Source organism: Lepidothrix coronata, unplaced genomic scaffold (assembly GCF_001604755.1).
Source record: "Lepidothrix coronata isolate B3197 unplaced genomic scaffold, Lepidothrix_coronata-1.0 Scaffold190, whole genome shotgun sequence".
Classification (NCBI taxonomy): domain Eukaryota; kingdom Metazoa; phylum Chordata; class Aves; order Passeriformes; family Pipridae; genus Lepidothrix; species Lepidothrix coronata.
This window is the reverse complement of record NW_016690370.1, coordinates 76,493-101,685: the sequence shown is the minus strand read 5'-3', so window position 1 is coordinate 101,685 and position 25,193 is coordinate 76,493. Positions and strand designations below refer to the sequence as shown.

The following is a 25,193-nucleotide window of genomic DNA, read 5'->3' as shown; positions in this document are numbered from 1 at the left end:
ATTAAATTTGGTTGATGAATATGAAGATGTTATTGTCTCCTTATTTCATTATCAATTCACTGTGAGAGGTGTTAGTTCTCTAATCAGCTTTTCTTGCTCTTTAGCAGAATTAGGCTTTGTACTGGTTTCCAGCTATTTTGACAGTGAAAAAGGAAAAATCAATGAGCTAGAAAATGAACCTTCTTCTGATGCTGTAATTTCAAAACTGTTAGTTAAATCATATTCTCATTTATTGCAAAATGAGTATTTTGCAGTAGAACTTGCAGTGTTGTGTCTCTGTCTGGTAGTCTGAGCCCTGTTAGGTATGGGCAGAAAATCTAAGTAGGAAAAACAGGCAGAGAGGTGAGGCTGTTCCCTGTCCTGCCAAAGGGATTTGAGTTACTGGGATTGTGTGACACCTGTGGAACAGCAGTGATGGTTGGAAATACATCCTGTTGCCTTGTGGTCGTTGATGTCAATCAATGACAGGTGATAGAAAACCAATTTTTTGTTTGGAAATATTGTTTGTCACCGTCAACTCCGAGACTTTGTCAGAGCTTTGCTGTGGCACCACAGAGCATTCCCAGCAGGAGCCCGTGACTGCCCTGAGAGCAGAGTGTGTGGAATCACTGGAACCTCGTGAGGATGGCGCTGCTTAAATCAGGTGTAGGTGCAGTGTCAGGTGGTATAAAATGAACGTGTTGCCTTTTCCCTTTGCAGCCAGACAAACTGTGACATGCTGTGTCCTCAGGGCCACATCAGTTAAATTTGACTCTGACAGGCCTTGGGATTAGATGCAAAACCTGACTTGAAGAGTTGTCATGGGGATTGATGTCTTTTTTTTTTATTTTATTTTTTTTTGAAGTTGAATAAACCTGTAACTATTGTCACACCATTGGGCATGTCTTCTGAATTACATTGTCTTCATTTGTTTGCTGTAACCTTCTAACCCATATGATGTACTCGAATTTCCAAAGCATTTAAGCGCTTCTGGTTTTAAAATGAAGTTTTCCTTGAAGACAAAATAGTGAAGAATGTATTAATGGTTGTGCAAGGTTTGTGACAGAGCAGCTGTGCTGTTAAAGATGCTCATGTATAGCTCGACACATAATGGATGGAATGGTGGGAGTGTGTGTGAACTTGTACTTAGCACGTTATCTGCAGTCTGATGTTAAACTATGCAGTGGTGACAGTTTATTTTCTGTTGTTGAATTGCAACTCTAGCACATCAATTAATTTGAATGCAAATGTATTGGTAACTGTCTAGAGGCTTCAGAGTGATGGTTTGATCTGGTGATGTGGTGAGCTGAGAACCAGAGGTGGGGTAAGGATGGGCTGCCCCGTTTCCCTTCTTCTGCCTGGGAATGGGTGACAATTCCCTCCTCAGAGTGGGACTTCTGCCACGTCCTGCCATCCCAACCTGGAAGTGACATTGGAACCACAAACTGAGGGCAGTCAAGAACCATCCTACAGTGGGTTTGGGGTCTTGTTTCATTTTACAGGTGGCTGGACACCCCACGGTTCCTGTGATGTATCGTGACCTGGGGGCTGTGGGAAGTCTGGCTGTGTGTGTGTTAAAAATGGCTAAGAAATAATGATTTCTCAGTAAGTGAAACACGTCAACTCCCCTTGGATCTTGTCTCCTGTCTCACTGAAGTTCTGCAGGCATGTAGAACTATGGGGGATGGGGTTTTGGGTTGCTTTTTTTTGTTTCCTCCTCTCAACCATGCTGTCTATCCTGTAACTTTTTCCTAACATGCACTAGACAAATTCTGTCCTCTTTTATTGCTGTCACAATGTTTGGGAATACAGCTGGGAATTCCTTTGGTGTGCTGATGTAGATGTCACTGTGGAAGAGCCAGCTGAAGAGTGAAACAGTTAGAAAATGCAATAAATGAAAGATGTGAAGTGTTGTGAGCTGACTTTATTCTTTCCGTGTTTTCCAGCCCTGTGTTCCCTTGGGCTCCATTGTAAGTAAGTGCAATTTATGCAAGTCTGAATGTTTCTGCCCATTGTTCCACACTGACTATAAACCCCTGATTTCAGGAGCACTGAGTTGGCTGAAAGCAGCCCAGGATTTCTCGGGTAGCACGGAGGTTTCTGTAGCCCCTGGGAGTGTCGGTGCTCAGCATCTCACGGGGGACTTTGGCTCTCCTGAAATGCACTGCTCAGTGATGCACAGCCCCAGCCATTTGCATTTGTGCTCTCACTGGCCTCGTTCTGCAGAGCGGCTGTTCCCCCTCGAGCCAGGGACAGACACAGGGGAGGAGGCACAAAACCCGGGGAAAAGGAGCAGGGTCCGGGAAGGTTCTCTCCTCCCGCCTCGCAGGATCCGTGGCGGCAGATGCTGGGAGTTACTTTGGAGTGAGGGTGGATTTTCTCTCCTGCATCCAGCCTGCGTCACCTCCCGCTCTCTCACTCAAGTGTGGTAATCCCTTCCCGACCCTGCCCGCAGGATTTCCTTGTGCTCCCGACTGGAGCTGCTCTTCCCAGGCTCCGGGCACAGTTCCTGCCGGAGCGTCTCCGTGGGCTGTGTGTGTGTCAGACCCAGAGCAGCCGCTGCTCCTCATCCCTGAGCACAGCTGAGCAGATGCTCCCAGCTCCCCTCCCGGGCTGTGCTTCCCGCCTGTGAGCGAAGTTGGCTGGTGTTGCCCCTGGATTTGCGGATGGATCACGAAGATCTCGCCGTTGGTCCTGCAGAGCAGTGCTGGCAGAGCTCTGCTGTACTTCCAAGGATTGCTTCCCACATGTGTTAGCTCTGAAGACACGAAGATTGAACTGAGGCTTTCCTGCAGGGAGAATTTCCATTCTGCTTGCCAATAATGCATGAGTTACAAATTTAATGGCAGACCTTGAAGTATATAAAAACCTAAGTCCAGAAAAAGGTAAGGATGTTTGAGGATGTTTGAGTTTGGAATTGCCAAAGGATGAGCTCGTAATATTTCTGGAAATGCTTGTAGAAAAATCAGGTAACTTAATCCTTCTGATTGTTGAGTTACATACAGTATTTCTGTGGACATTGCTGGTATGAAAAATGTGTGTGTATTCCTCATTGTTTAACAAGAAAACTTGGTATTTTTGTATTGACTTGAAAGAACATTTCTCCATGAAAACATGTAGTTTTTATATGAGATACTGCTCCTGTGATAAGGACAAACCGCATTTCTGTGTTAGCTTAAATTATTGCAAATGCATTTGCCTTGAACAAAAACATTCTTGACCTTTTCATCTGTTGGGCATTTTGCTGTGGCTTTCTCTGGAGTAGAGTTTCTGTAGCTTTTTCTAGTAGTGCTTATAAATAGTATAACACACATGCAAATGATGTGTAAAATTTGAATGAAACAGCACTGGATGGGTCTTTTCAAGAATTGTAGGAGATGGTACAGAAAAGGAAGACATCTTGAATAACTTTCTTCAATAACTTGTAGTTTATAATGTCTGATTTTGTTCAATTTAGGTCAGTGCTTGATGGAAAGTGGCAATTAGCTTAAGGCTCTAAGTGGATAGAGGGTAAATGCTGTGGAGAGGAGAAACCGTGCTAGATAATTTTTGCATTTTACTCATCCTTAAGGATATTGGGTTATGTGCTTTTAAAGAAAAAACTTATTTGGCAAACTGCGGGGTTGCCAAAATTGGGTAGCTCAGAAGGCATTTTTATGACATGATTATCTGTAATTTAAAATCAAACAAACTAGTGTAAAATTAAGCCACCAAAAGTCATGGATTGTGCTTTGAAACATCATTTTGCCCAGTATAAAAAATGTTAAAAAGATTCAGGGCAGTGTTAGTGATATATACTGATGTGTTTCTTTGTATCTGGCATTGTTGATTTTATTTGATACTTGTTATTGAGTCAAAGTGACTGGGAATAGACACAGCTTTTGTGTAAGAAATTGAGCCTGTTTGAGGAAAAAGTGAGTTTTTTGTAGATCCTGAGGAAAGAGCCTCCTGTGTTGGAGTTGGTGTGGTGCAGTGCCAAACCCTGTTCTTGTGTGGAGGTTTTGGTTACCCCAAGCTCTGCATTAAGATTTGATGCCCATGCTCAGGTAAAGGAGAGCAGGTGTTACTCCATCTGCTTCCCGAGGCACAGGAGGTAATGGATATGGCCCCGTTGAATAATTCACAGCAGCCAGCTCCTGGAGGGGGTGTGGAACAGGCCTGGAAGGAAAGCATCAGGTTTAACTTCTGAATCTCATGCCAGTGTGTGTGTGGATACCAACATTCCATGCCGGGGTACTCTAATGGTGGAATTCAGCTCCAAGTCATTGCAGTCCCTCTCCTTCCCCAGGTCTAACACCAACAATTCCCAGTCCGGTTGGTTGTCTCGGTCAGTGGCGGTGCCATCCCTGTCTGGGGAGGGCAGTGGGGGCTGCAGGGACAGCCAGTTCCCCTGGGTGTCCTTGGTGCCCAGGTGTGGCCGTGCTGGTGCCACCACAGTGGTGTTGGGTCTGCACGGTGCGAGCACTGACCCGGCCTTGTGTCCTGTGACACAGACGTGTCCCCACGTGGGATGGGGGGAGCAGGCAGAGTGCCTGGCCCCGTGAGCAGGCTGGGGTTTGCACCTTTGGCACCCATACTGATCCCGGCAGGAGCACACCCCAAGCACATTAATGCACCTGAGGGTGCTTTAGGATAACACCTGGATAAATGGGTACCTGAACAGGTGGGCACTGCCTCAGCTCCAAATGAGCTCTCCTAGGAAGCAGCAGCTCCAGCGGCTTGGCTGTGTATTCCTGGGTGGCTGCTGACCCTGAGAGCGGGAAATGCTGGAGCTTGGGGAGGGATTGGCACTGGGATGCAGCGGGCACAGCACAGACCTGCCTTGGTTGTGGATCTGCTGGTGCTTTGTAGTTCTTTGGTGTTTTATCAGAACCTCAGGGATGCAGTTGGCACAGCTAAGCTGAGAAACAGCCCCAAATCCATCAGGGCTCATTCCCAGAGACCATCACAGCAGCCTGTTCAATATTGTTATTAGTGCTGCTTTGGGGCTCATGTATCTGCAGCTGTCCAAGAACCTGGAAAACAAGAATTAAGTGTGGACTCTGGAATAGTGATATATAAAGGAATTATGGTCTGAGTGGGTATCGAAGACATCAATCTCCTCCTGGGGAGATCTTGGTCTGGCACAGGTTTAATTCCAACAATAGCTTAAATCTGTCACAGCATTACTGCACTGACAATAAATTAGCACGTGTATGTGGCAGCTGTGAGAGGTGTGAAGTCTGGGGATGGTTTGGTGTGTCCTGGGGTTGTTCCCTGTGTGAAGTGAAGTGTCTCACCTGCCAGCCTGACCAGAGCGTCCTCCCATGGCCCCGGGGAGGGTTCTGAGGATGCTGGAGCTGGATGCTGAGGGCTCCATGAGAGGCATCCAGTCTGTTCTGCAGAGCCAAGGGCACAGCGGACCAGTTAGCAACTAGGTTATGTGCTTGTTAACTACTTACTGTTCCCCTTTTTTATGGTGCTTATGCAATCTACTCTTGTTTCAGTAGCTCTGCAGAACGCTGGTGTGAAACTGGAAAGGTTGTTGCTGAAGAACAACTGTTGCCTTTCTGAAACTATGTGGCATAGATGCAAAAATGTTCAAGTACCTCTGGCAGCACTTTGATGAAGTCTTGAGTGCTGGGCTGGGCTGGTGGCCCTGCCGTGGGAAACCAGGGGCTGGGGAACAGAACTGCCTGGAAGAAACGTTCACAGCTCCTCCCAGCACTGAGCTTGCTGCAGCAGATGTGTGTGCTCATTTTTCCTCTTTTCCAGCAGAAGCTCATGCCTTGGAGGATTGCCTAGCAGCATGGGCTGCTCCCTATGCTTTTGGGATGGCTGCAATGAAAGTTCTGAGATGCCACAAGAGGGTTTCTGTGTGAGAGACAGGAAATCAGGCAATAGGACAGGAGCTGGAGCCTGGGCTGTGGCAGGTTATCGATACCCTCAGCACCACAACACATAATGGGTTTGGAGGTGTTTGCACGTTACCAATAGAAACATTGATCACCATGAAACTCAGCTGCACAAATCATCATTTTCAGTCATAAAATCACTTTGGTGTTTGAGACTGCCAATTCATTGTTTGCCCACAGATGACTCACTGTTGGTGACTTGCTCGGAGGTAACTTAGAATAGAATAGATAAACATGTTTCTTTAGCAAAATGACTGTTTCTGAGGAGTGTGAATAAATTAGTCCATATCATCTGTGGCAATGTAGTCTCCATTCATTGCTTTTAAAGGTTAATTAACTCCACCTTCCGTTCTCTTCTGCTTTTTTCTCCCTCCTCCTGCTGTCTAATGGAGCCCCAGATGTGGGTTTGTTTGGCAGCCCGAGGGGGAAGCAGTGCTCCCTCCAGCCCAGCTCCAGGTCCTCCTGCACTGGGTACCTCTTCCACCTGCTTCACCCTGCAGCTCCAGCTGTTGTGCCCTGTCACTGGTTCCCCTCCCCAGGGGGGTGAGATTGCTGTCCAGGTGCTGAGGTTGCTGTCACACACTGGTTTTTGCTGATAAATTTGCAGACATCAGGGTTGCCTGTTTGCACTGAAGCTGGGATGGTTTATCCTCTGTGTGTCTCCTGTATGGGGACAGGAAGGAACTTTAGGAAGGGTCTTTGTGTGGGTTTTTTCTATTTTTTTTGTTAAATTGGAGAAGTTAAGCAGGGGGTGAGAGGTATAAAGAAACGGTATATTTGGAGAGGATGTGGTGGATGAGGGGATCTGATCCAGCTGAATATGCTGTGGTAGGAATTCTGTTTCCCTGGGTAGTAACGTACAACAAAGGCAGGCTGAGAACAAGACAGGTTTGTTTCACAGTGTATGATCCTTATTTATGTACTTACTGATTTGTTTAGAGGGCAGATCTGGGATTCTGGAAGACAGAGAGCTGTGTTGCACCTGTGCTTCCAGGGGCACAGCTCCCGGTCTGCCTTCCAGACTGGTTGGTCCCTGTCAGTTCTGGGAGGCATCAAAGGCTGAGCTGCTGTCTCAGTGCTGTGGAGGTGTCTCAGTGGAGCTCCTGGGAGTGAGGGATTGCTCCTCTGGTGCCTGAGCACTTGCCTGGCTGAGGGGTTCCCTTTGCAGACACGGCCACAGCCCCCCAGAGCGGTGCCTCCTTCTCCCTGCGCCTGGTTACAGCAGGGTGAGGGTGCTGCCCATCCCGAGTCCCCCTCCTGAGCCTGGCACAGCAGCACCTGCACACCTGGCTGCTCTTCCCCCTCTTGGCAGGGGCAGTGGAAACTCTTCTCCATTTCTTCCTGTCTCCTGCCTTTTCCACATGCTCTGTAGTGTCATAATCAATTGCTGTGCCTTCCCTGCTGCGGGATCCTCACGAAATAAAGAGGATTAGGATGTGCAAACTTAACTGTGTTTGCTTAATAAATCTGCACTCCTTGTTCGCCCCATTGATGTGACAATGTGCTTTGGCAACTGGCCATGTCTGTGCTTAAATGATTGAGCTTTTCAGTGTGGATAAAGGACTAATTCCATGGTCTGAATGGAAAACTTACAGCCCTCAGTCCTGCTGCGTTACAGAGGCACCAGAGCTCTCACAATGACCAGCTCTGATGTGGGCTGGTTCTGAACAAGGGATGAAACCTGGGCTAATTGCTTGAAGATAATAATTGGAAGTTTGCTGAGCTAGCAGAAGGAAGGTATCCTTGGGCAGAGGTGGAAAATATCCATTATTCCTGGTCTCTGGGGGCTGTTCTCTCAGACTTCAGTTGCTACACTGAAGGGTTGCTCCCAAAAAGGGGATCACAGCCCCTGTAAGTGGGGCACTGTGCTGGCAAGACATTCTCTGCATTGCACAGTACTCTGTAAAGCCTCACTGAGGGAACACGACTTGTGAGGATAATTACAACTCTATTGGGATGATACTGTAGTGCCAGGGTTTTGTTTGGATGCTCCTGATTCCTTTCTGATCTGTAAGTGCAAAAGAGGAGGGGACCTCCGTCCGGGAAGAGCCTCTGGGTGCTCCCATGGCAGGAATAACCAAGGATTGACAGGGATCAGCTGTGGAGGAGATGAAGAGCAAAAACTGCTCACTTGAATGGGAAAATAAGATGAATTATTGATCATAGGCAGGAGCATTGAGCCAGCAATGTCAAAAGGGGAGGCTGGAAGAGCAGTTATGATGAAATATGTGTTACTCAAACATGACTTCTGAGAGCTACTACTCCCAAATATTTGGTTTTGTTTTGGTTTTTTGGAAGAAGAAAAGGCAACACCAAACAATTCTCAGATCTGTGAAGAGTTGAAACTATGCTGGTAGATTTTGGTTGTGTTTGGGGTTGTTTCCCCTTTCTGGGTATTGTATGTTTTTGTTTGAAGCCTCACCCCTTTTTTGTTTGCATATTATCCAGTGACCTTCCAGGCATGAGTTGTTTTCCACAGTGATTTCCATTGCCTGCAGACCATTCTGGTTGGTTTGGGTAGTCGCAGTTTGTGTTTGGTTCCTCGTTTGCTTTCTCTGCATCTCCAGGGCTGAGATGTGCCCTTTTCAGCTGGGCCTGGCACCAGCCTTTGGTGTCTCTGCTGGTGCTCTGTGACTTCCTTGAGGTTTTCTTGGGATTTGCAGAAGTGTGAGAGATTGTCCATCTCATGTCCGTGGACTTCCCAGAGATTAGGATTAAATCCACCGTAAGAAGCTTAATGTAAAATTCTGTAGGGTTGGAAGAGTTGCTGCAGAGCAAATTAAAATGTGGCATAAAGTATGAGCCGTGGCTATTAAAGCCAGTCCTGCCTGGGGCCCTGGATTCCCTGGACCTGCATGTGCCCTCTGTGCCCTCCTGGGCCCTCTGGCTGTTGCATAACACAGCAATCAGCCCTGTGCTGACATTAGTGCTGGATATTAGTGCTCTTCTGGGGGATTTAGATAAAACGAGCTCTCTGGGGCTGGAGGTGGGGACTAAATGGCTTTTAATGGCATTAGTGTAAAGGCAAACTTAGTGTGCTCAGGATGAGGGAATGATACAAAACAGAGTGTTGAGGAGAGCACAGAGAACTGAGAATGCTGGGGCTTGGTGTTTGTTCCAGGGTTTGATCAGATCCAGAGTTTAACTGTGTACTGGTCTCCAGTTCAGGGGGTGGGGGCTTTTTTGGGAAGGACCTTGATGATCATGAAGTCCATCCATCAGCCCAGCACTGCCACCATGTTCACCACTGAACCACATCCTCAAGTGCCGTATCCAGATGTTTTTTGAACTCTGCCAAGGATGGTGACTCCACCACTGCCCTGGGCAGCCTGTGGCAGTGCTTTACAACCCTTTACAGAGTACACAGTAAACCCCAAAATGCTGAATGCAGGGGAGAAGAGCTGATGTTGCAGTTGAAAAAGTAACTCCTGTGTTTTATGGGTTCCTTTTATCTCCTCAAGCTTAATGTCAGCTTAATACAGTCGATGCATATCATTTAGAAATCCAGTTTCCATCCTCTTTCATAATTACACTTCTCAGTGTTTGGTAATGCTCTTTATACCTTATTTAATCTTTTTGTTTTGTCAGATGGCTGTAACATTAAGTCCATAAGAGCAAGACAGGAGACCAAACCTTTTGTCATTTGGTTGCACTTTGAAATATTAATTTCTTAATGTATAGTAGTATAATAGGAAGAAGAAAACAAACTGTACTTATGGACAGCAGTAAGAAATTTGTGTTCTATCCAGACATTGCTGTAGACTCTTGGCAATAGAGTTTTGCTGCTAATGCTTGGGTAACAGTGCTTTCTTGAATAGCTAAACCCCAAAATATAGCAGGACAAAGTGCCCCCCGTGTTTGTTTAAGCTTGGTGAAGGTGGTTTCTGGCAGTGACTGTGGGTTCCCTGCTGGGCCGGGCCCTGCAGAGCAAAGTGCATTTCCACTTTGCTGAAATGCTGCTCAGGGTAATGTTTTAATTCTCAACATTTCCCTTCTGGTGGTGACTGAAGGGTCCTGCACATCCTAAAGGCATGGTGGGGAAGCCACACAGCTGTGACCGTTGGGAATGAAATCCAATGAATGCCAACCCCTGGAATACGGGGAAAGGCAGTTAAACTGTGAGCACAGTGTAAGTTCTTGTGAAAGGATGCTGAGCCATTCCCTGGTTATTAAGGCCCTGATTGCGTGTGGGGATAGATTAGAGCCGAGCTGGAAGGTAGCACTGCCTCATTTGGGGAGGATTAGTGCTTTTTGAGCAGTCAGAGCTGCAGCAGCAGTGGGGTCACTCAGCAGTGAGGAGCAGCGTGCCCAGGTGGAGCAAACAGCACCTGCCCCACGGGTGGCATTCCAGGAACAGCCCCACTTCCCAGGGCTCCATGGCCTTCCTCCTGGCTTCAGGGGTCTCCCACGTGCTGGGGAGCGTGACCACTCCGGAGAAAGTCGAGCTGGCACAGATGGGTTTGTATCTGGTTTGCACTTTGATAGAGAAGCAGCTCCTCCTCAAAAGGAGATGTTTGTGCTGCTGGGAATGATTGTTGTTGCTTGAACTAAAAATTAAACAGTGCTGTTTGAATTCATGTCTGGTCAGCTTCAAATGGTTATTTGGGGAGGGTATTTCAATATTATTAAATCCCATTAAACTACAGGATGTCTGTGGGTATGATTTTAGACTGTCAGGTTTGCATAACTCTGGAAACAGAAGTGACTGTAGTTTTCAGATTTTTTCACTTAAAGCTCTAAACATCACAGAATCATGGAATGGTTTGGGTTGGAAGGGACCTTAAAGACCATTCATTTCCAACCCCCTGCTGTGGCAGGAACACCTTCCATATACAATGCATAATGATATTTTTTTATTTAAACTTCCAGATTAATTTTCTTTGATCTTGTAATGTAAACTACATTGTGTTCTAGTTTAATTTAATTCTCAGGCATTGGGCAAAAAATGCACAGCTAGTCCTTGTGTTAGAAAAATACCATCTAATGGGAGCCATGTCTTGCTTCCTCAAATTTTGATATCCATCTCCATTGAATAGCTGTTTCATTTACTCTGTATTCCTGGTTTATCTACAGGATTAGATGTTTTTCTGGAACCAGCTTCCCTATTTCTTAGTGAAAGCCTCCCTGAACTGCTCTTCTGGAGCTTTATTCTGCCCTGCCTCTGCTCAGTACCCTCCCCTGATTCAGATGCTAATGTGCGGTGTCTGCCGAGACTGGAATTAGCATTTTGAGAATAGATTTGAAAAAGACCTTTTTTATTTGCGTGCTTATATTTTATAAATAGCCTAAAGGGGAGGATGGGGTGTTTTGTAAATGGTTTGCAGAGCTGAAATCCAGTGGGCCTATGATTGCTGTGGCATTTCCATTACCTCAGTCTGTTCTTTAACGTGGATTCTTTGTTGTTAACACCCCCACGGCAGGGATGATGCAGTGAACTCTCTTACACATTTACTATTCTTTAAAGTTGGAGTTCTGATGCTATTCCCATGGAATTGGGGAAGTGCAAGCAGAAAAGGTGGTGCTTCCTTGGGCACTAAACTTAATGTAGGTGGTGTTTGAGAAGTGGAGACTGTTGAGATCCTGGGCAGGAACTGGGTTCCTTCTGCTCTTCTCTATTTGTACAAAAAACCGTTTTGAAATCTATTCCATATAACTTTTTGATTCTGAAGTCTGTCTGAAAGCATGACTGTGAAATGCATCTCTAACAACTACAAATGTGATGTAGAAATGTTTAGGCAATTGATGTGGTGAAGAAGGAACTGGATTGCCTTTTATGTTTTTTTTTTTTATTTCCCCCATGATTTTGTTGGCTCTAACTGTCCGAGTGTGGCCCATTTTCTGCCTTTCTTCCACTAAATGAATGTGACCTTTCCCTTCTGCCTTTGCTGGCTGTCCTAAACAGCATATTAGTGAAAACAGAGTTTGTTTTTTTTTTTTTTTCCTCTGACAACTGAACTGATTCTAGTAGAGACTTGTTTGAGAATCGGTTGGGTTTGTAAGATTTTGCTAATAACTGTTAGCCTTAGGTGCAAAGAAGCAGATTTTCCGTGTTGAGTAGCTTGTTGCTAAACCTCTTACTGAGCTAAAGCCCTTTTGCAAGTGATCCCTGTTAGTGAAATCCAAAGGTGCCTGTGGTTGGTGTGCCAGGCTGGTGGAGCAGGTCCCAGTTGTGTATCACACACAGGGTACAGGGAACCTTCATTCTGGGCTGGGGAACAAGTCTGGTTTGCTTGTTGGGAAGGAATCCAAGGCAAACTTGATCTAAACTCAGTTCCAAAGGGACGGGCTGGATCTGCCAGGGAAAGCTGTGCCTGTAGGCATGGATGTAGGAAGTTTTAGAGACTAATTTTGTCCATCCCTCGTGATGTAAAGGTTTGACTTCCTGGTACTTTGTGCATCTTCAGTTAGATACAAGTTAAAACTGCCACAGCCAATATGTTTGACTCAAACCCCTGTTCAGATCTTGAGGGGCTTGGCTTGGTATCAGCTGTGGTCTGGCATCTATTTCTGGCTTATGTCACTTTTCTCTTTAAGCACTTCCAAACTCACCTATTGTGTTTGTGTGGTGGTTCAGGGCATGCCATGTATTTATGAACACTATAAAAGACACATTTATTGCACTCATGTGATGCTTTCAGGAGAGTTTGGTTCTGTTCACTCAACCTGAATCCTCTCATTCCTCCTGGAAAGACAACTCTGGAAAAACGCTGCTTCTGGTGGAGTTATTAGATGTGGGGTTTGGCTTTGCTGGCTCTCTGTGTTTGAGGGAGCCAGGACAGGTCATTCCAGTGACAGTGGCTGCTCATTCCTTGCCTGACCAATGTTTAGATGCTGCTCCAGCTGCCTGTGACATGTGTCAGAGGTGTTGGGAGCTGGGAAAATAAATCCCAGCTGTGGCAGAGAGGAGTGGGAGGGTGAGTTAGTCTGTTGTGATACTGAGGAGCACTGAAGAGAGGAAGAGTGATAAGAAAGGGTGATAAGAAATAAAGACAGACCCAGAGAGTATATTTGGGAGTCAGCCAGAGTGTAAACAAATCACCCAGGAGGTGAATTTGGAGTGATACCAAATGAGGAGAGGCTGAGAATGGATAAAACCAGGAGAAGGTAACTGAAGAGCATGGATATATATACTGAGATAAGAGGAAATGTTATCTTGATCCTAATGTTTGGAAGGCTGTAGGAGGGAAGATGTGAGGTGAAATGGAAGTGATGGGTTTATTTTAGTCAAAACAGAAAAACAAAGCCTTACCCTCCGGATGGGATGGGTGGATAAAAGGGAGTCATCACAGCTTGTGCTTGAAGTCTGGTAGCAGGATGGGGAGGGTGTGAATGTGTGTGGGGAGGAGGGATTGTCTGGGTATAATTCTGTGAGCAGCTCTGCCAACATCAAAACCACGATATAGAGCCCAAAGAAATGAGGAGTTTGAATGATGATCTCACCAGTCCAAATTCATGGAGTGCTGGGGTTTAAAACTGCAGTACTGTGTACAGTAATATAAAAAAATTTAAATGAGATAAGCATGAAACAACTGTAAAATATTTCCCTCAACATACAATAAAGTTTTCCTTGCTTCCTTTGTTGTGAAGGTGTTCTGACAGATGAGTTATTCCATTTTCCTGTGTGGAGAAGTTAGTGAAGAAGGAATTGTATGTCTCACAGCACTGACCAGTTTGTCATTAATGGTGCAAGTCAAAAATGTTGTGTGCTTGGCAGATGTGTAGGAAGTAAGTCATGTTATCAGTGGAATTAGATGACCATTCAGCTGACTTTGTTCTGCTCTGCTTCACAGTTGAAAGATGCATGAGTGTCATGCAGTCTGGGACTCAGATGGTTAAGCTGAAGAGTGGAACCAAAGGGCTGGTCCGGCTCTTCTACCTGGACGAGCACAGGACCTGCATCCGATGGAGACCCTCCAGGAAAAGCGAGAAGGCAAAAAGTAAACTTCTCTTATTTCTGTTGATTCCTGGGGCAGTTCAGAATAGAACGTGAATTACAGAGGGATAATTAAATAAATTATTTTTGTTGCTGCTTTTAAATGTGATGTTAATAGTTACATAAAAGTCTTCAAGAGTGTGGGCAGAGTTTAGCCACCTGAAAGCTGAGGATTAAGGAAGGCCAGTGTAGTTCAGTCAGATGTGAACATTTTCCAGAGGTTTGTTTGAATTTTGAACAAACCAAAGAGGACCTTGATAATTATACTGAACTTTTTTCAATGTATACATCACAAATTTCAATAAACCTGGAGGAGTTTAGGTTGAGGTTTGTTAATCCTAACTGTGATCCTTTTCTTCCGGCATTATTACATCTTGAAGTGACTGTGTAGCATTATTTCTCATTGAAGCTGTTCCTGCTGCACTGTCTTAAATTGGAAATGCAAATCAGTGGTTTATTGAATACAATAAAGACTAGAATTCATCAGAACTGTCAGGGAGCCTTGAGATTAAAACCAAGCAGTTGGGAAGGCTCCAGGCAGTGGCAGTTGGTGTTTGTGGGCCAGTGGGTGTTGTTGAAGAGCCGTTGGGTGCCGTGGCATCGGGAGCCGCCGTGTCCCAGCACAGCCGTGGGTATCCCGGATTCCTGCTGTGGGGAGCAGGGCTGTGATGGGAGCAGTCCCTTTGGAGCCATGCAGGGGTTCTCTGATGGATGGGAGGCACTTGGTGCCTGTCTCCTCGTGCTCCCCTTTCTGCCGCCTCAGCCCTGTGGTGTCGCAGGCAGCGCTCAGAGCTGTGCTGGGACTGGGCGCAGCCAAAGCAAGGAAAACCTTCCAGTCAGAGAGGGCTTTTGGATGTGAAGATGTAATATTAATAAAGTGTAGTGACTCCTAGCCTGAATAATTCAGAACTGTTCAAATCAGAAGCAGGTTGGCTGCTCTCTGAGCACGTCAATCTTTGTTTCCCCTTCTCCCCACAGTTGTCATCGACTCCATTTACAAAGTCACCGAGGGCCGGCAGTCGGAAATCTTCCACCGCCACACCGAGGGCAGCTTTGACCCCAGCTGCTGCTTCACCATTTACCACGGCAACCACCTGGAGTCCCTGGACCTGATCACCTCCAACCCCGAGGAGGCTCGCACCTGGATCACGGGGCTCAAGTATTTGATGGCCGGGATAAGCGACGAGGACTCGCTCGCCAAGCGCCAGAGGACACACGACCAGTATCCTTTGATAGCCGGGGCTCCAGCTCCTCATTCCCTATTCCTGGTGTAGTTCTTAGTGACTCCAGTGTAGGGTGTCCTTTCACCTCCTATTAGGTGACCAAAACCCTCCCATTGATCGCAGTGGAAACTTGAGTAACGGGTTTGACACGGACACTTGTATGTGAGATAAAACACGGGCTGAAGTCAGGGGATAGTCTTGCGTTTTCTTAATGAAATTCTTCTTGAAGGGTCAAACCAGTTATTTCTAGTTATCTCAATACATACTGACCCCAGGATGATTTCAGCATTTCTGTCATCTTCTGTTTGCCCAGCTGTGCTTTTATTCTTCTGCTGCAACTTGCAAGGTCCCTTAGAAGACACTGGTTTGAGGACAGTACTGACTGAAATCTAGTACAGGTGAAACCCTGACGTTCTGGGATTCTTTCAGTAAACTGACCAGTAACTCCTGGCCATCTCCATTTCCCTTGGTGTAAGGCAGATATCTGTGGTCTTCTCCACCTGCATTGACTGTCAGGAGCACAAATCTTGAAAGAACCTTAAATATTTGTTGTAGCCCAGTAATGCAAATGAACTTCATGTCCACTGAGTATTTTCTTGGTGTGCTCTCTTTCACAACAGTGCTGTCTACTGTTATACACAAAGAACCCCCTAACCAAAAATCCCTAAACCAAGCTGTCTTAATTAAAATTGTAACCTGTCTATTCTTCTGCCTCATGAAAATCTCCAGTGGTCACTTGTTGTCTCCTTCTGGAGAATATATACACCATGGGCATTTTTAATTTATGTTTTCAGTGCTAATTCGGATCCACAGTAGGCACAGATCCATTGGGGTTACATTGCATGCTCTGTTGCACATGTCCTCAGATTGCTATATTTAACCACCACTTTCCCAAGCTGCTCATATTTGCTGTATCTTCTCTCCTGGTGAAACATCACTGTGAGTCCTGTTTGCTTTATCAAATGTGGCAGCTGGGAGACTGCTCACAAATGACCCTGTACCAGTTCCAGCCAGTGTAAGGGCTTAGCAAGAGGTGCTGAGGGATCTGTGTGCAAGGAGGGGGTGAAAGGGGCTGGTTGGGCAGTGAAGTTCAAGTAGAATGAAGGGAGAGGTGGAAGAAGATATCAGAGCAAGCCCAGCAACATTTGAGAACTTCAGAGTACATTCTCAGAGGAGAAACTAGTAGCAGAAATGGGAGTGCAAAGGGGCTGCTGTTGTGAACCGAGATGTAAATAATTGACATAAACCAGCTCTGCTTTTAAACATTTGACTGAAAATGTAGCAAGGGCAGGGAGGGGGGAAAAGGGTTATTCCCCAGCCCAGAGCTGGGGCAGGACCGTGTTCTCCTGAGCTGGAGTCCTGGCCCTGCCCTGCCCAGTGCTCTGCCTCCCTTCTCCGTGAGGAGCTGTCCTTGACACACCTGTAGCTGGGTCAAGCAGACCTTTGAGGAGGCTGACAAGAACGGGGATGGGCTGCTGAACATCGAGGAGATCCACCAGCTGATGCACAAGCTCAACGTCAACCTGCCCCGCAGGAAGGTCCGGCAGATGTTCCAGGTCAGTGCCTGTGGGAAGGTTGTGCCACTTCTGGTCCATTCCTGGGCAGATCCAGAGCAGGGTCTGCAGGCTGGGACTTAAAACTCTGTCCTTTCCAGCACCTCACAGGCTTTTGCCGAGTCTTACCTTTTTGTAGACAAAGGTGCATCAGAACAGTGTTTAAGTGACATGAACCACACAGAAGACAATTCATCAATATTAGTCTTTCAGCTGCATCATTGTTTCATCTCTGTGGATGAATTGTTCTGTGCTGGCATTGATGGACGATGGAGTTACTCTGTTGCTATTGAAATCTTTTTTCATTTCCTTTATGGAAAATTATTTAATATAAGCTGGCATCATGAAAGTAATTAGGGGGTTTTTTTTTAACAACTTCCTCATACTTAGCCAGAATCAATTTTTTACTTCTGTTCTCTGGAAACAGTTGCCAATTTTCACCAACCCTTTTGTTTACCGTAGGAAAGGAAAGATAAGCCAAGGACATAAAGGAGAGTAAAAGGAAGTTTTGTTAAGTCTTCCAAACCAGTACCAGCCAAAAGCTGGTTCACTGTAAAACGTAAAGAATTTTCCATAGTCAAAAATGCTTTGTTTGTCTGGCATAAAATCCACACTAGAGATACATCTTTGGAGCATTGAGTTACTCCCCAAAGAGTTGAAGTGTGGAAACTGGTGGGGTTGTGTTGTGGAGATGAATTCAGGTAGTACTTGTTTTCACAAATTATAAATGTCATCTAAGATATGTAGTAGATAAAAATGATTAAAAATCCCATTCAGCACCAGATAGCTGGGAATTATTTTCTTCTCAGCTGACTTGCTGCAATGGGAGTTTGTGGTTTGGATGACAGTGGCACTAATGAGGTGTAATGAAAGGCAGCAGAGGCAGAGTTGTGAAGCCAAGTCCTGAGAGGAAAAAAAAGTGGTTCTGTCTGCACTTCCAAAGTGTGCAGGGATGAAGTAGGGCACTGTTCCTGAGAAGTGGTGGCAGGATGAGGTGCTCTCCAGCTGGAGAGCTTGTATTTGTATCACTGTAGGGACAAGCCAACGGGTTCAGAGCCAAGGGAGTGTTAGAAGGGCTGCACAGAAAGGGTTCTGACCTCAATGGGGGGAGAATCACTGTTAACAGTACCTGACTTGGGAATGGCAAGGGGGTTATAACTGCAGAGGAACCCCCAGTATACAGCTCTGAACAAAGGACATGAGTCAGAGGAACAACAGCACTTTTCTTATTTCAGTTTGTCTCCATTATCTGCCACAGTCCAAAACTTACCCAAGTTGTAGCTTCCCTGGAGTTCTTTTTTCATGGAGACCTACTTAGTGCTTGCCTAGAATATATTCTTTGTTTTGAAAATCCAAAGCAATCCTCTTAGGCAGATGTTCACAGGAAAAAGCTTGTATTAGTGTGTGTTAAGTACTGTTTTCTTCCTACCTCTGAGGAGAGACAAAAAATCAAGACTGGAGATGTTTGGTGTATGTTTTGGTGTGGAGTCTTATTGCTGCTGCAGACTTGTCCTCTCTGCAGAGTGCTGAGGGGCTGAAAGTGTTGCAGATTAAATTGATGTGTATTTAAAGCTGTGATATTGTCCTGAATGTTTTAAAATGTCACTGTTGTTGGGGAATCCACGGGGTGACATTATTATGCTCCTTGCTAGGTTTTAATCCAGGATAACTGCAGGGCATACAGGAGGGCAGCAGATCAGAGTAAAGCCCAGGGTGAGCCTCTTTACAGAGGAAATGAACTCAAAACTAAAGAGGGAAATTAGAGTTTCATAGGGAATCTGTGGCTTTAGTGTAACAACTGTTTTCACCAAAAATCCAATAGATGATGATTTAATTTTGCAGTTGTTTTACCGTTAGGATTTGTGTCTGAACAGATCCTCGCAGACTGGAATTTATTATGTTTCTGTTGGTGTACTCAAGTCCTGTTCTGTTTTATTCCCCAAATTCCCTTGTGTTTACCATGCTTACCTGAGTGTCTGTACCCCTTAGGAAGCAGACACAGATGAGAACCAAGGAACCCTAAACTTTGAAGAATTTTCAGTGTTTTACAAGATGATGTCCTTACGTCGGGATCTCTACTTGCTGCTCCTAAGCTACAGTGACAAGAAGGATCATCTCACTGCTGAGGAACTGGCTCAGTTTCTGAAGGTGGAACAAAAGGTATGGGAATACTTTACATCCATTTGTATGTACGTATAAGTACATTCAGGTATAGGGGAAGAGTATTATGGAAAAGTTTAGCTTGAGGCAGAGCATAAAGCATAGATGTGACAGAAAAAAAAATCTGAAGTCTTTATTGTTTTTTAAAATACTTGTAGGAGTTTGAACTTCTTTGGACAATTTTTGCAGTGCCCTGGATAGTGGTTTGGAGGGCACTCAGGGGCCTGGAGCAGGAAGAACATGTGAGAGAGGCAGAGGAGCTGACTTTGGGGTGCACAAGGACATTATGAAAGTGCTGATGCAGCAGCAAAGCCAGGTTGACTGTCAGGTCTGGCATTCTGCATCTTCTGCCTGCCCCTCCTCAGGCACACGGGGTGGGCAGGGTTGTCTGCTGGAACTGCTTTGCTCAGCATTACTCCAAAACCAAACCCAACTCTCATAGATGTACCTCTTGGCTGTGTAGTTAAGCACCTTGCCTTGCCTTTGCCTCTCCCACTCCCCAGCATGAACAGCATGAGGGAGACCCACCCTTTAATGTCCCCAGTGCCAACCACGTCCTCGGGTAGGGCAGCATTGCCTCCACAAGCTGATAATGCTTCCAATCATAATGCAGCTCCCAGTGCCTTCAACCAAACAGCATTTTGGTTTTGCTCCTGTTTGGCTGCTTGGAAATCTGTGGACAGTCTGTCCTGCTCCATCTGCCACTCGTTTGGCAAGACTTTTAAATATTCTGCAGCCTGAGGATAGAACAAAAGCGGGTTGGGTTTTTTGTTAGCTTGCTAAACTGGCTTCTTTTTTTAGGAGAACTCCTGTTGCCTTCACCCCAGGGCTTGTGAAACAGATTATTTCCACTTAGGTGCAGTTAAATTCAGCTCCTTGCTACTGAAATTGCAATTATATGGCTTCAAATGTCAGAGGAGCAGAGAGCAGGCTGGTTTTCTGGGGTGACTTCTGCTCCTGCAGTTCTCTTAGTGGCTGTGAGGGAGGAACATCCCTGGATGTCCAGTTGCATCAACATGCCTGAGTGTTGTCCCTTTGGGAGTGTCCTTCATTACTTTATCAGTGTTCTTGTCAGAGCTGGACCTCCCCAGAAGCTGGTGTCCTGCTCCATGACACACTGCTTCCCAAACAGGATCTCCAGGCTCTTCTCATGACACAGCCTGTCTCATTGCTGACTTTGAGGAGTGGGGCTCAGGTGAAATAGGCTTTGCAAAGACCCTCTTCCCTGATAAAGGGCAGCTTTGCAGTTTCTTGCCTCCCTGGACCTGCCTTCTGGAGTGAATGACCCCGCTGTGCCCTGGTCCTGGGAGCCCTGAGTGGTGCTGCCCCATGTCCGGTTGCTGTCTGTCCTTCCCTCCTTTCTGCTGCAGCCAGATCACAGCAAGTGCTCTAATTTCAGTCACAGCAGGGGCCTCTCTGACTCCTGTGCTGACAGGTTTTTGCCAGTAAAAGGCTGTTTCAGTGTTCCAGACCTGCCGTGTTTGGCTCTGGTTGTGTGAGCGGGAGGCTCCCTGGGCCCTCTCCCACCTGCTGCCCTGCCACGGATGAGTTGCTTTGCAGTCCAGTTTTCCTGTGGCCTGAGACAAAGGACAGCCCACTGAGCTGTGGCCCAGGAGCCTTGGCTGGGCTCCAGGGCAGTGCTGCAGGTTGGGTGATGTCCCTGGAGTGCTCTGAGTGACAGGGACCACGTGGAAATGTCAGTCCCACTGCAGCACCTTGGTACCAAACCACTTCCCTCGGTAGTTTAAAGGGCTGCTGTTTTATGCAGCTCAAAGGAGGCTGGTGGCAAAAATTAATGCCCCTGCTCCTTTTAATTGAACTGCAGAGGAAGTGGTTTTATAACAATTACACCCTCAGAACATGCACATGTAATTATGCAAAGCTCAGTTATTTGGTATGAACCAGTGCCTTTGAGTTAAGCCTGATTGAGTAAGTTTACTCCTGCACTAATTGTACAGTGTCAGAGGAACAACCAGGGATTGGGGAATAGTGAAAACGTGACAACAAGTGGTAGGAAGTGGGGATTAAGAACACTTAATGTTTTGGAACAACTCTACCTGCTGTCTTGGAAGAAGTTTTAAAAGGATATAACGGGACAGTGTGTGCCAGGGAATGTTTTCTGTGTTTGGCTGGGAGCTGGGAGGATATCAGGACTGAGTAGCCCAAAAGCAAAGGGATAGTATAACAATACCACTGTTGGTACCTGGACTTTGGAAAGAGGAACCTGTGGAGCTGGCTCTGATAGCAGACAAGGAGGACAATAGCAGTGATTTCCTCCTCTTTCTCGTACTTGTACAGTGCAGATGAGGGATGATGCTGAGCCCTGCTTTCCCTGTGCAAGAGAAATAACAGAGGGAAGGGTGAAGGGGAGAAAGGCTGGAAAAGATCTCCAGGTTTTTCAGCCTGAGTCAGCACGTGGGTGGAACTGCTTCACTTGTCCTCTGTCACTGTCCTTCTGATGGTGACACGTCTGGTTTTTCCCCTCCTCTGGTAATTTTTCATACTTAGGCTGTAGCCTTTGAGGTGTTATGAGACATGGTCAGTCCTGGCACCCACATTCCTTAGGAGGAACTCAGCACTTGGCAGGATCAGGCCCATGGAGAAGACCAGTCAAGCTACACCTAGATTTCCATACAGCTGAATGCTGGGAATACTGAGCTCCAGGAAATAGTGGAAAGCACAAAATCATCAAAGGCTACAGAGCAGAGTAAATGCAATTGGTTTGACCATCTGGAAGAGAAGCCCATTAATAAGAGAACAGTTCACAGAGGGACTATTCCTGGATTTAAACAGTAAATACTGGGTAATTTTCATGGTGACTACCCCGATTCCTGCCCTTGCCTGGAGCAGTGATGTTAACAGAGGGCACTGCGTGTTCCTATGCTCCCAGTCTGCTCCACAGGTCAGGGATCTGAGCTGGTTTGGCAGAGGATGCAGAGCACAAACAGTAAACAGAGCAGTGGTACAAATACCCTGCCAAAGGTTGGAGTGCCAGTGTTGTCTGCCTGGGATTTGGTAGTGGAGGAACTGAAACACACCCAAGCAAGGGGGATGAGAGGGGATGAGATGAGTGATGGAAGATGCTTCTTCCCTTTAACTTTAAAGGAAATATGAATGTCAACTTATAAGTGCCCCACAGGTCAGATAGGACCTCAGCTGTGGAACTTCAACTGTGGGCTGGTTGAAGCTGTTGACAAAACTTGTGTTTGTTTCAGAAGAGCTGCTGTTTTTCATTTCAGAATTTAATTATTTCTGTCCTAGCCTGTGTATTATAGTGAACTCTCTTGGAAGTAATGAAATCACAGGAGTGGAAAATACATGAAAATGTAATCAAACCCTGCCAAATCTTTTTGCATGTCTAAGAAGATTATATTAAAGAATAAAACTTCATAGTTCTCGTTTCAGCAGTATTACCAGTACAACTATTAAGGGTGCTAAACAGCTAATTTTCATCTTTAAAATAAAATGGCACAGGTTTTGAGGGGTGGCTACCTCCCATTCCTATTTTTCTCCTCCAAGTTAAGAGGCAGGAGGCTTGTGCAGCACTGACAAAAATAAAAACTTCAAGTCCTTTTCCAGTAGTATTATTAACTGGCCTATTCACTGGACTCAGTGTTTGATCATAAGGTTTTTCAACTGGACCCAGAAGTCTAAAGCAGAATTTCACATGCTGGTGACATGGTATTAAAAATAAATGCACTCACACTGTTGTTTTTGTGCAGATGAATAATGTGACACCAGAATATTGTCTGGACATCATACAGAAGTTTGAAGTGTCAGAAGAAAACAAGAAGCAAAATGTTCTTGGGATTGAAGGTAAAAGTGTTGATTTCAGAATGAGTTTTGCCTTGATATACTGCAGTGCAATAGAAGTGCTTTAGTGGTGTTTTGGTGCAGCTCCTAATGTTTGACTGGGACAGAACATCCCATAGATCAAAGTCAGGAGTGTGGGTGGGTTTTTGTGAGCCATGGGGGAGATGTGAGTAGGTGGGGTGAAGCAGCAGCTCATGTTCTCCAGCCATCCATCACAACCATCCTGCAGCAATGGGTGGGTGCCTGAGGCTGTGTGGGTTTATTGCTCACTGTGTGTGTAAAACACAAGCCACCCCATACCCTGCAGTTTATCTGCAGCCTGCTCCAGTGACAGCCCAGTGTTCATTCTGCCCTGTCTCTGTGCTCCTGCAAAATCCACTGATATATGCTTATGTGAAATAAAATATGGAAAATTGCACTTTCATTGGGTTTTAATGCCTTACTCACATTGTTTGTGAAAGCAATTATAAATGGTATTGTTCAGAATCCAGCTTGGTATCAAATCAAACTCAGAGCTGAGATGAAATAGATTAAATGCCATGGTGTGTTCCTTTGCCCAGAAGGGAACTTTCATGGAGCAGCATAATGTACATGGTGATTTGGGGTGGGGAGAAGTGAAGTAGGAATCTTCTTCCCATGGTATTTAAGTCCTGAGTATGGCCCCCCTTCAACAAGCTCCTGATGTGACCCAGGGCACTGCACTTAAACTGAAATAAGGAAAGTAAAATGAACAAGCTGTGACACTTAAAAAATATTTCTGCAAGCGTTCCTGTTCCTCTTAACCTTGCTGCTGCTGCTTTTATCTCTGAGTTGCTTTTGGGGTTGGCATTGTTTGCGCTGTCCTTTGGAAATATTTTACATTTCTTGTTCTTAAAGGGGATATTTTTAAAACATTTTCTGTTCAATGCTGCTCTGATTTACAAGTATAAACCAGGTACCCTCTTCTCAGATAGATTAGAGTGAAGATGGCTGGATTAGTGAACTGGCTGTGGTGGCCTCACAGTTCTCCCTTGGGTGGCTGCTGCCCTGTCTCCTCTCCATCCTCAGTCAGGGCAGGGCTTGTTCAGAGCACCGGAGTGTCAACAAGAAACTCAGGGAGGAAAAAAAGCATTTGCTTCCAAACTGGGACATCAAATTGGCTCCCATTTCTGCCCTGGGCCCCGTACCCAGTGTCAGATCCCTGGCTTTGGGGCACTGTGTTCCCTGGTCGTGTCCCGGCCTCGTTTGCCAGTCCCACGTGTGGCACCCGCGGCAGAGCCCTTCCTCTCCTTCCAGGTTTCACCAACTTCATGCGCAGCCCCGCCTGCGACGTGTTCAACCCCCTGCACTGCCAGGTGCACCAGGACATGGAGCAGCCCCTCTGCAACTACTTCATCGCCTCGTCCCACAACACCTACCTGAGCGGGGACCAGCTGCTCTCCCAGTCCAGGGTGGACATGTACGCACGCGTGCTGCAGGGCGGCTGCCGCTGCGTCGAGGGTGCGTCTGGGGGTGGGCTGGGGTGGGACCCCTGGGGTGGGGCTGCCTGGGGGTGGGACAGGGATTTCTGTGGTGGGGCTGCCTGGGGCTACGGTGGGATGGTACCTCTGTGGTGGGGCTGGCTGGGGCTGGGGTGGGATGGGGATTTCTGTAGGGGGACTGGCTGGTTCTGGGGAGTGGGACCAGCATTTCTTTAGTGGAACAGGCTGATTCTGAGGGGTGGGACAGGGATTTCTCTGATGGAACTGGCTGGTTCTGAGAGGTGGGACAGGGATTTCTCTGATGGAACTGGCTGGTTCTGAGAGGTGGGACGGAGATTTCTCTGATGGAACTGGCTGGTTCTGAGGGGTGGGACGGGGATTTCTTTGATGGAACTGGCTGGTTCTGAGGGGTGGGACGGGGATTTCTCTGATGGAACTGGCTGGTTCTGAGGGCTGGTGGGGATTTCTTTAGTGACTGGCTGTTTCTGAAGGGTGGGTTCGCTATTTCCATGAAGCACAAAGGCAGTGGCAAACTCAAAGCTTTAGGGCTTCACTGATTCCCTTCAGCAGCAAACTCCTGTTTTTGAGCAGTCTAAACTGAATTTTTTTATGGGGAAGGACCATCTCAGACAAATATCATAAACCCCATAGAATCACAGACTGTTTTGGGTTGGAAGGGACCTTAAAGATCATCCAGTTCCAAGCCCCTGCCATGGAGGAATGTGGAGATCACGTTGGATTCCAAAGTTCTGCATGATTTAAATAATAACAAAACATTAGTACTTTTCCAGATTCTGTGTGGAATAAAGTCTTTTGATAAATTTAAGCTCAGTATTAATTTTCTCTTACTATTAGTATTGCAAAACTCATCTCTGGAAAAGAAATTATTAATCTGAATTTAAAAATCCATTAGAAAAAGTGAACCTGAGAAAATTGAGTGATTCCCCTCTGGAGGACAGTTCACTAGAAAATACAACTGTGTGTTATTTTGCTTGACCTCAAAGCTGTTGTAGCTACCTCACAGCCTAGGGAACAACTGCCTGTAGAGGTAACAGCAGTAATGAATTGGGTGTAAACCCAGGGTACAGTAATTCCTTAGGAAAAGTATCCTTGTACTGGTCCATTCTACATGGGATGGACTTGATGCTGCTCTTCATATAATCAGTGATAAAACTGCA

General features: G+C 46.1%; 1 protein-coding gene across 12 annotated transcripts in view; it reads left to right on the top strand.

Moving 5' to 3' along the window:
* The window catches only part of PLCH1 (phospholipase C eta 1), an 81,975-nt gene that overhangs the window by 19,326 nt on the left and 37,456 nt on the right, over positions 1-25,193 (top strand). For 11 of the 12 annotated variants that reach the window (XM_017831430.1, XM_017831434.1, XM_017831440.1 and 8 more), the window contains exons 3-8: positions 13,664-13,810; positions 14,785-15,028; positions 16,456-16,585; positions 18,572-18,742; positions 22,465-22,558; positions 23,831-24,034. In XM_017831430.1, the coding sequence (XP_017686919.1) occupies positions 13,664-13,810; positions 14,785-15,028; positions 16,456-16,585; positions 18,572-18,742; positions 22,465-22,558; positions 23,831-24,034 (990 nt within the window). Of the gene's footprint in view, positions 1-2,809; positions 2,865-13,663; positions 13,811-14,784; positions 15,029-16,455; positions 16,586-18,571; positions 18,743-22,464; positions 22,559-23,830; positions 24,035-25,193 lie in introns of those variants that run through there. The other variant, XM_017831433.1, reaches the window with a different exon arrangement.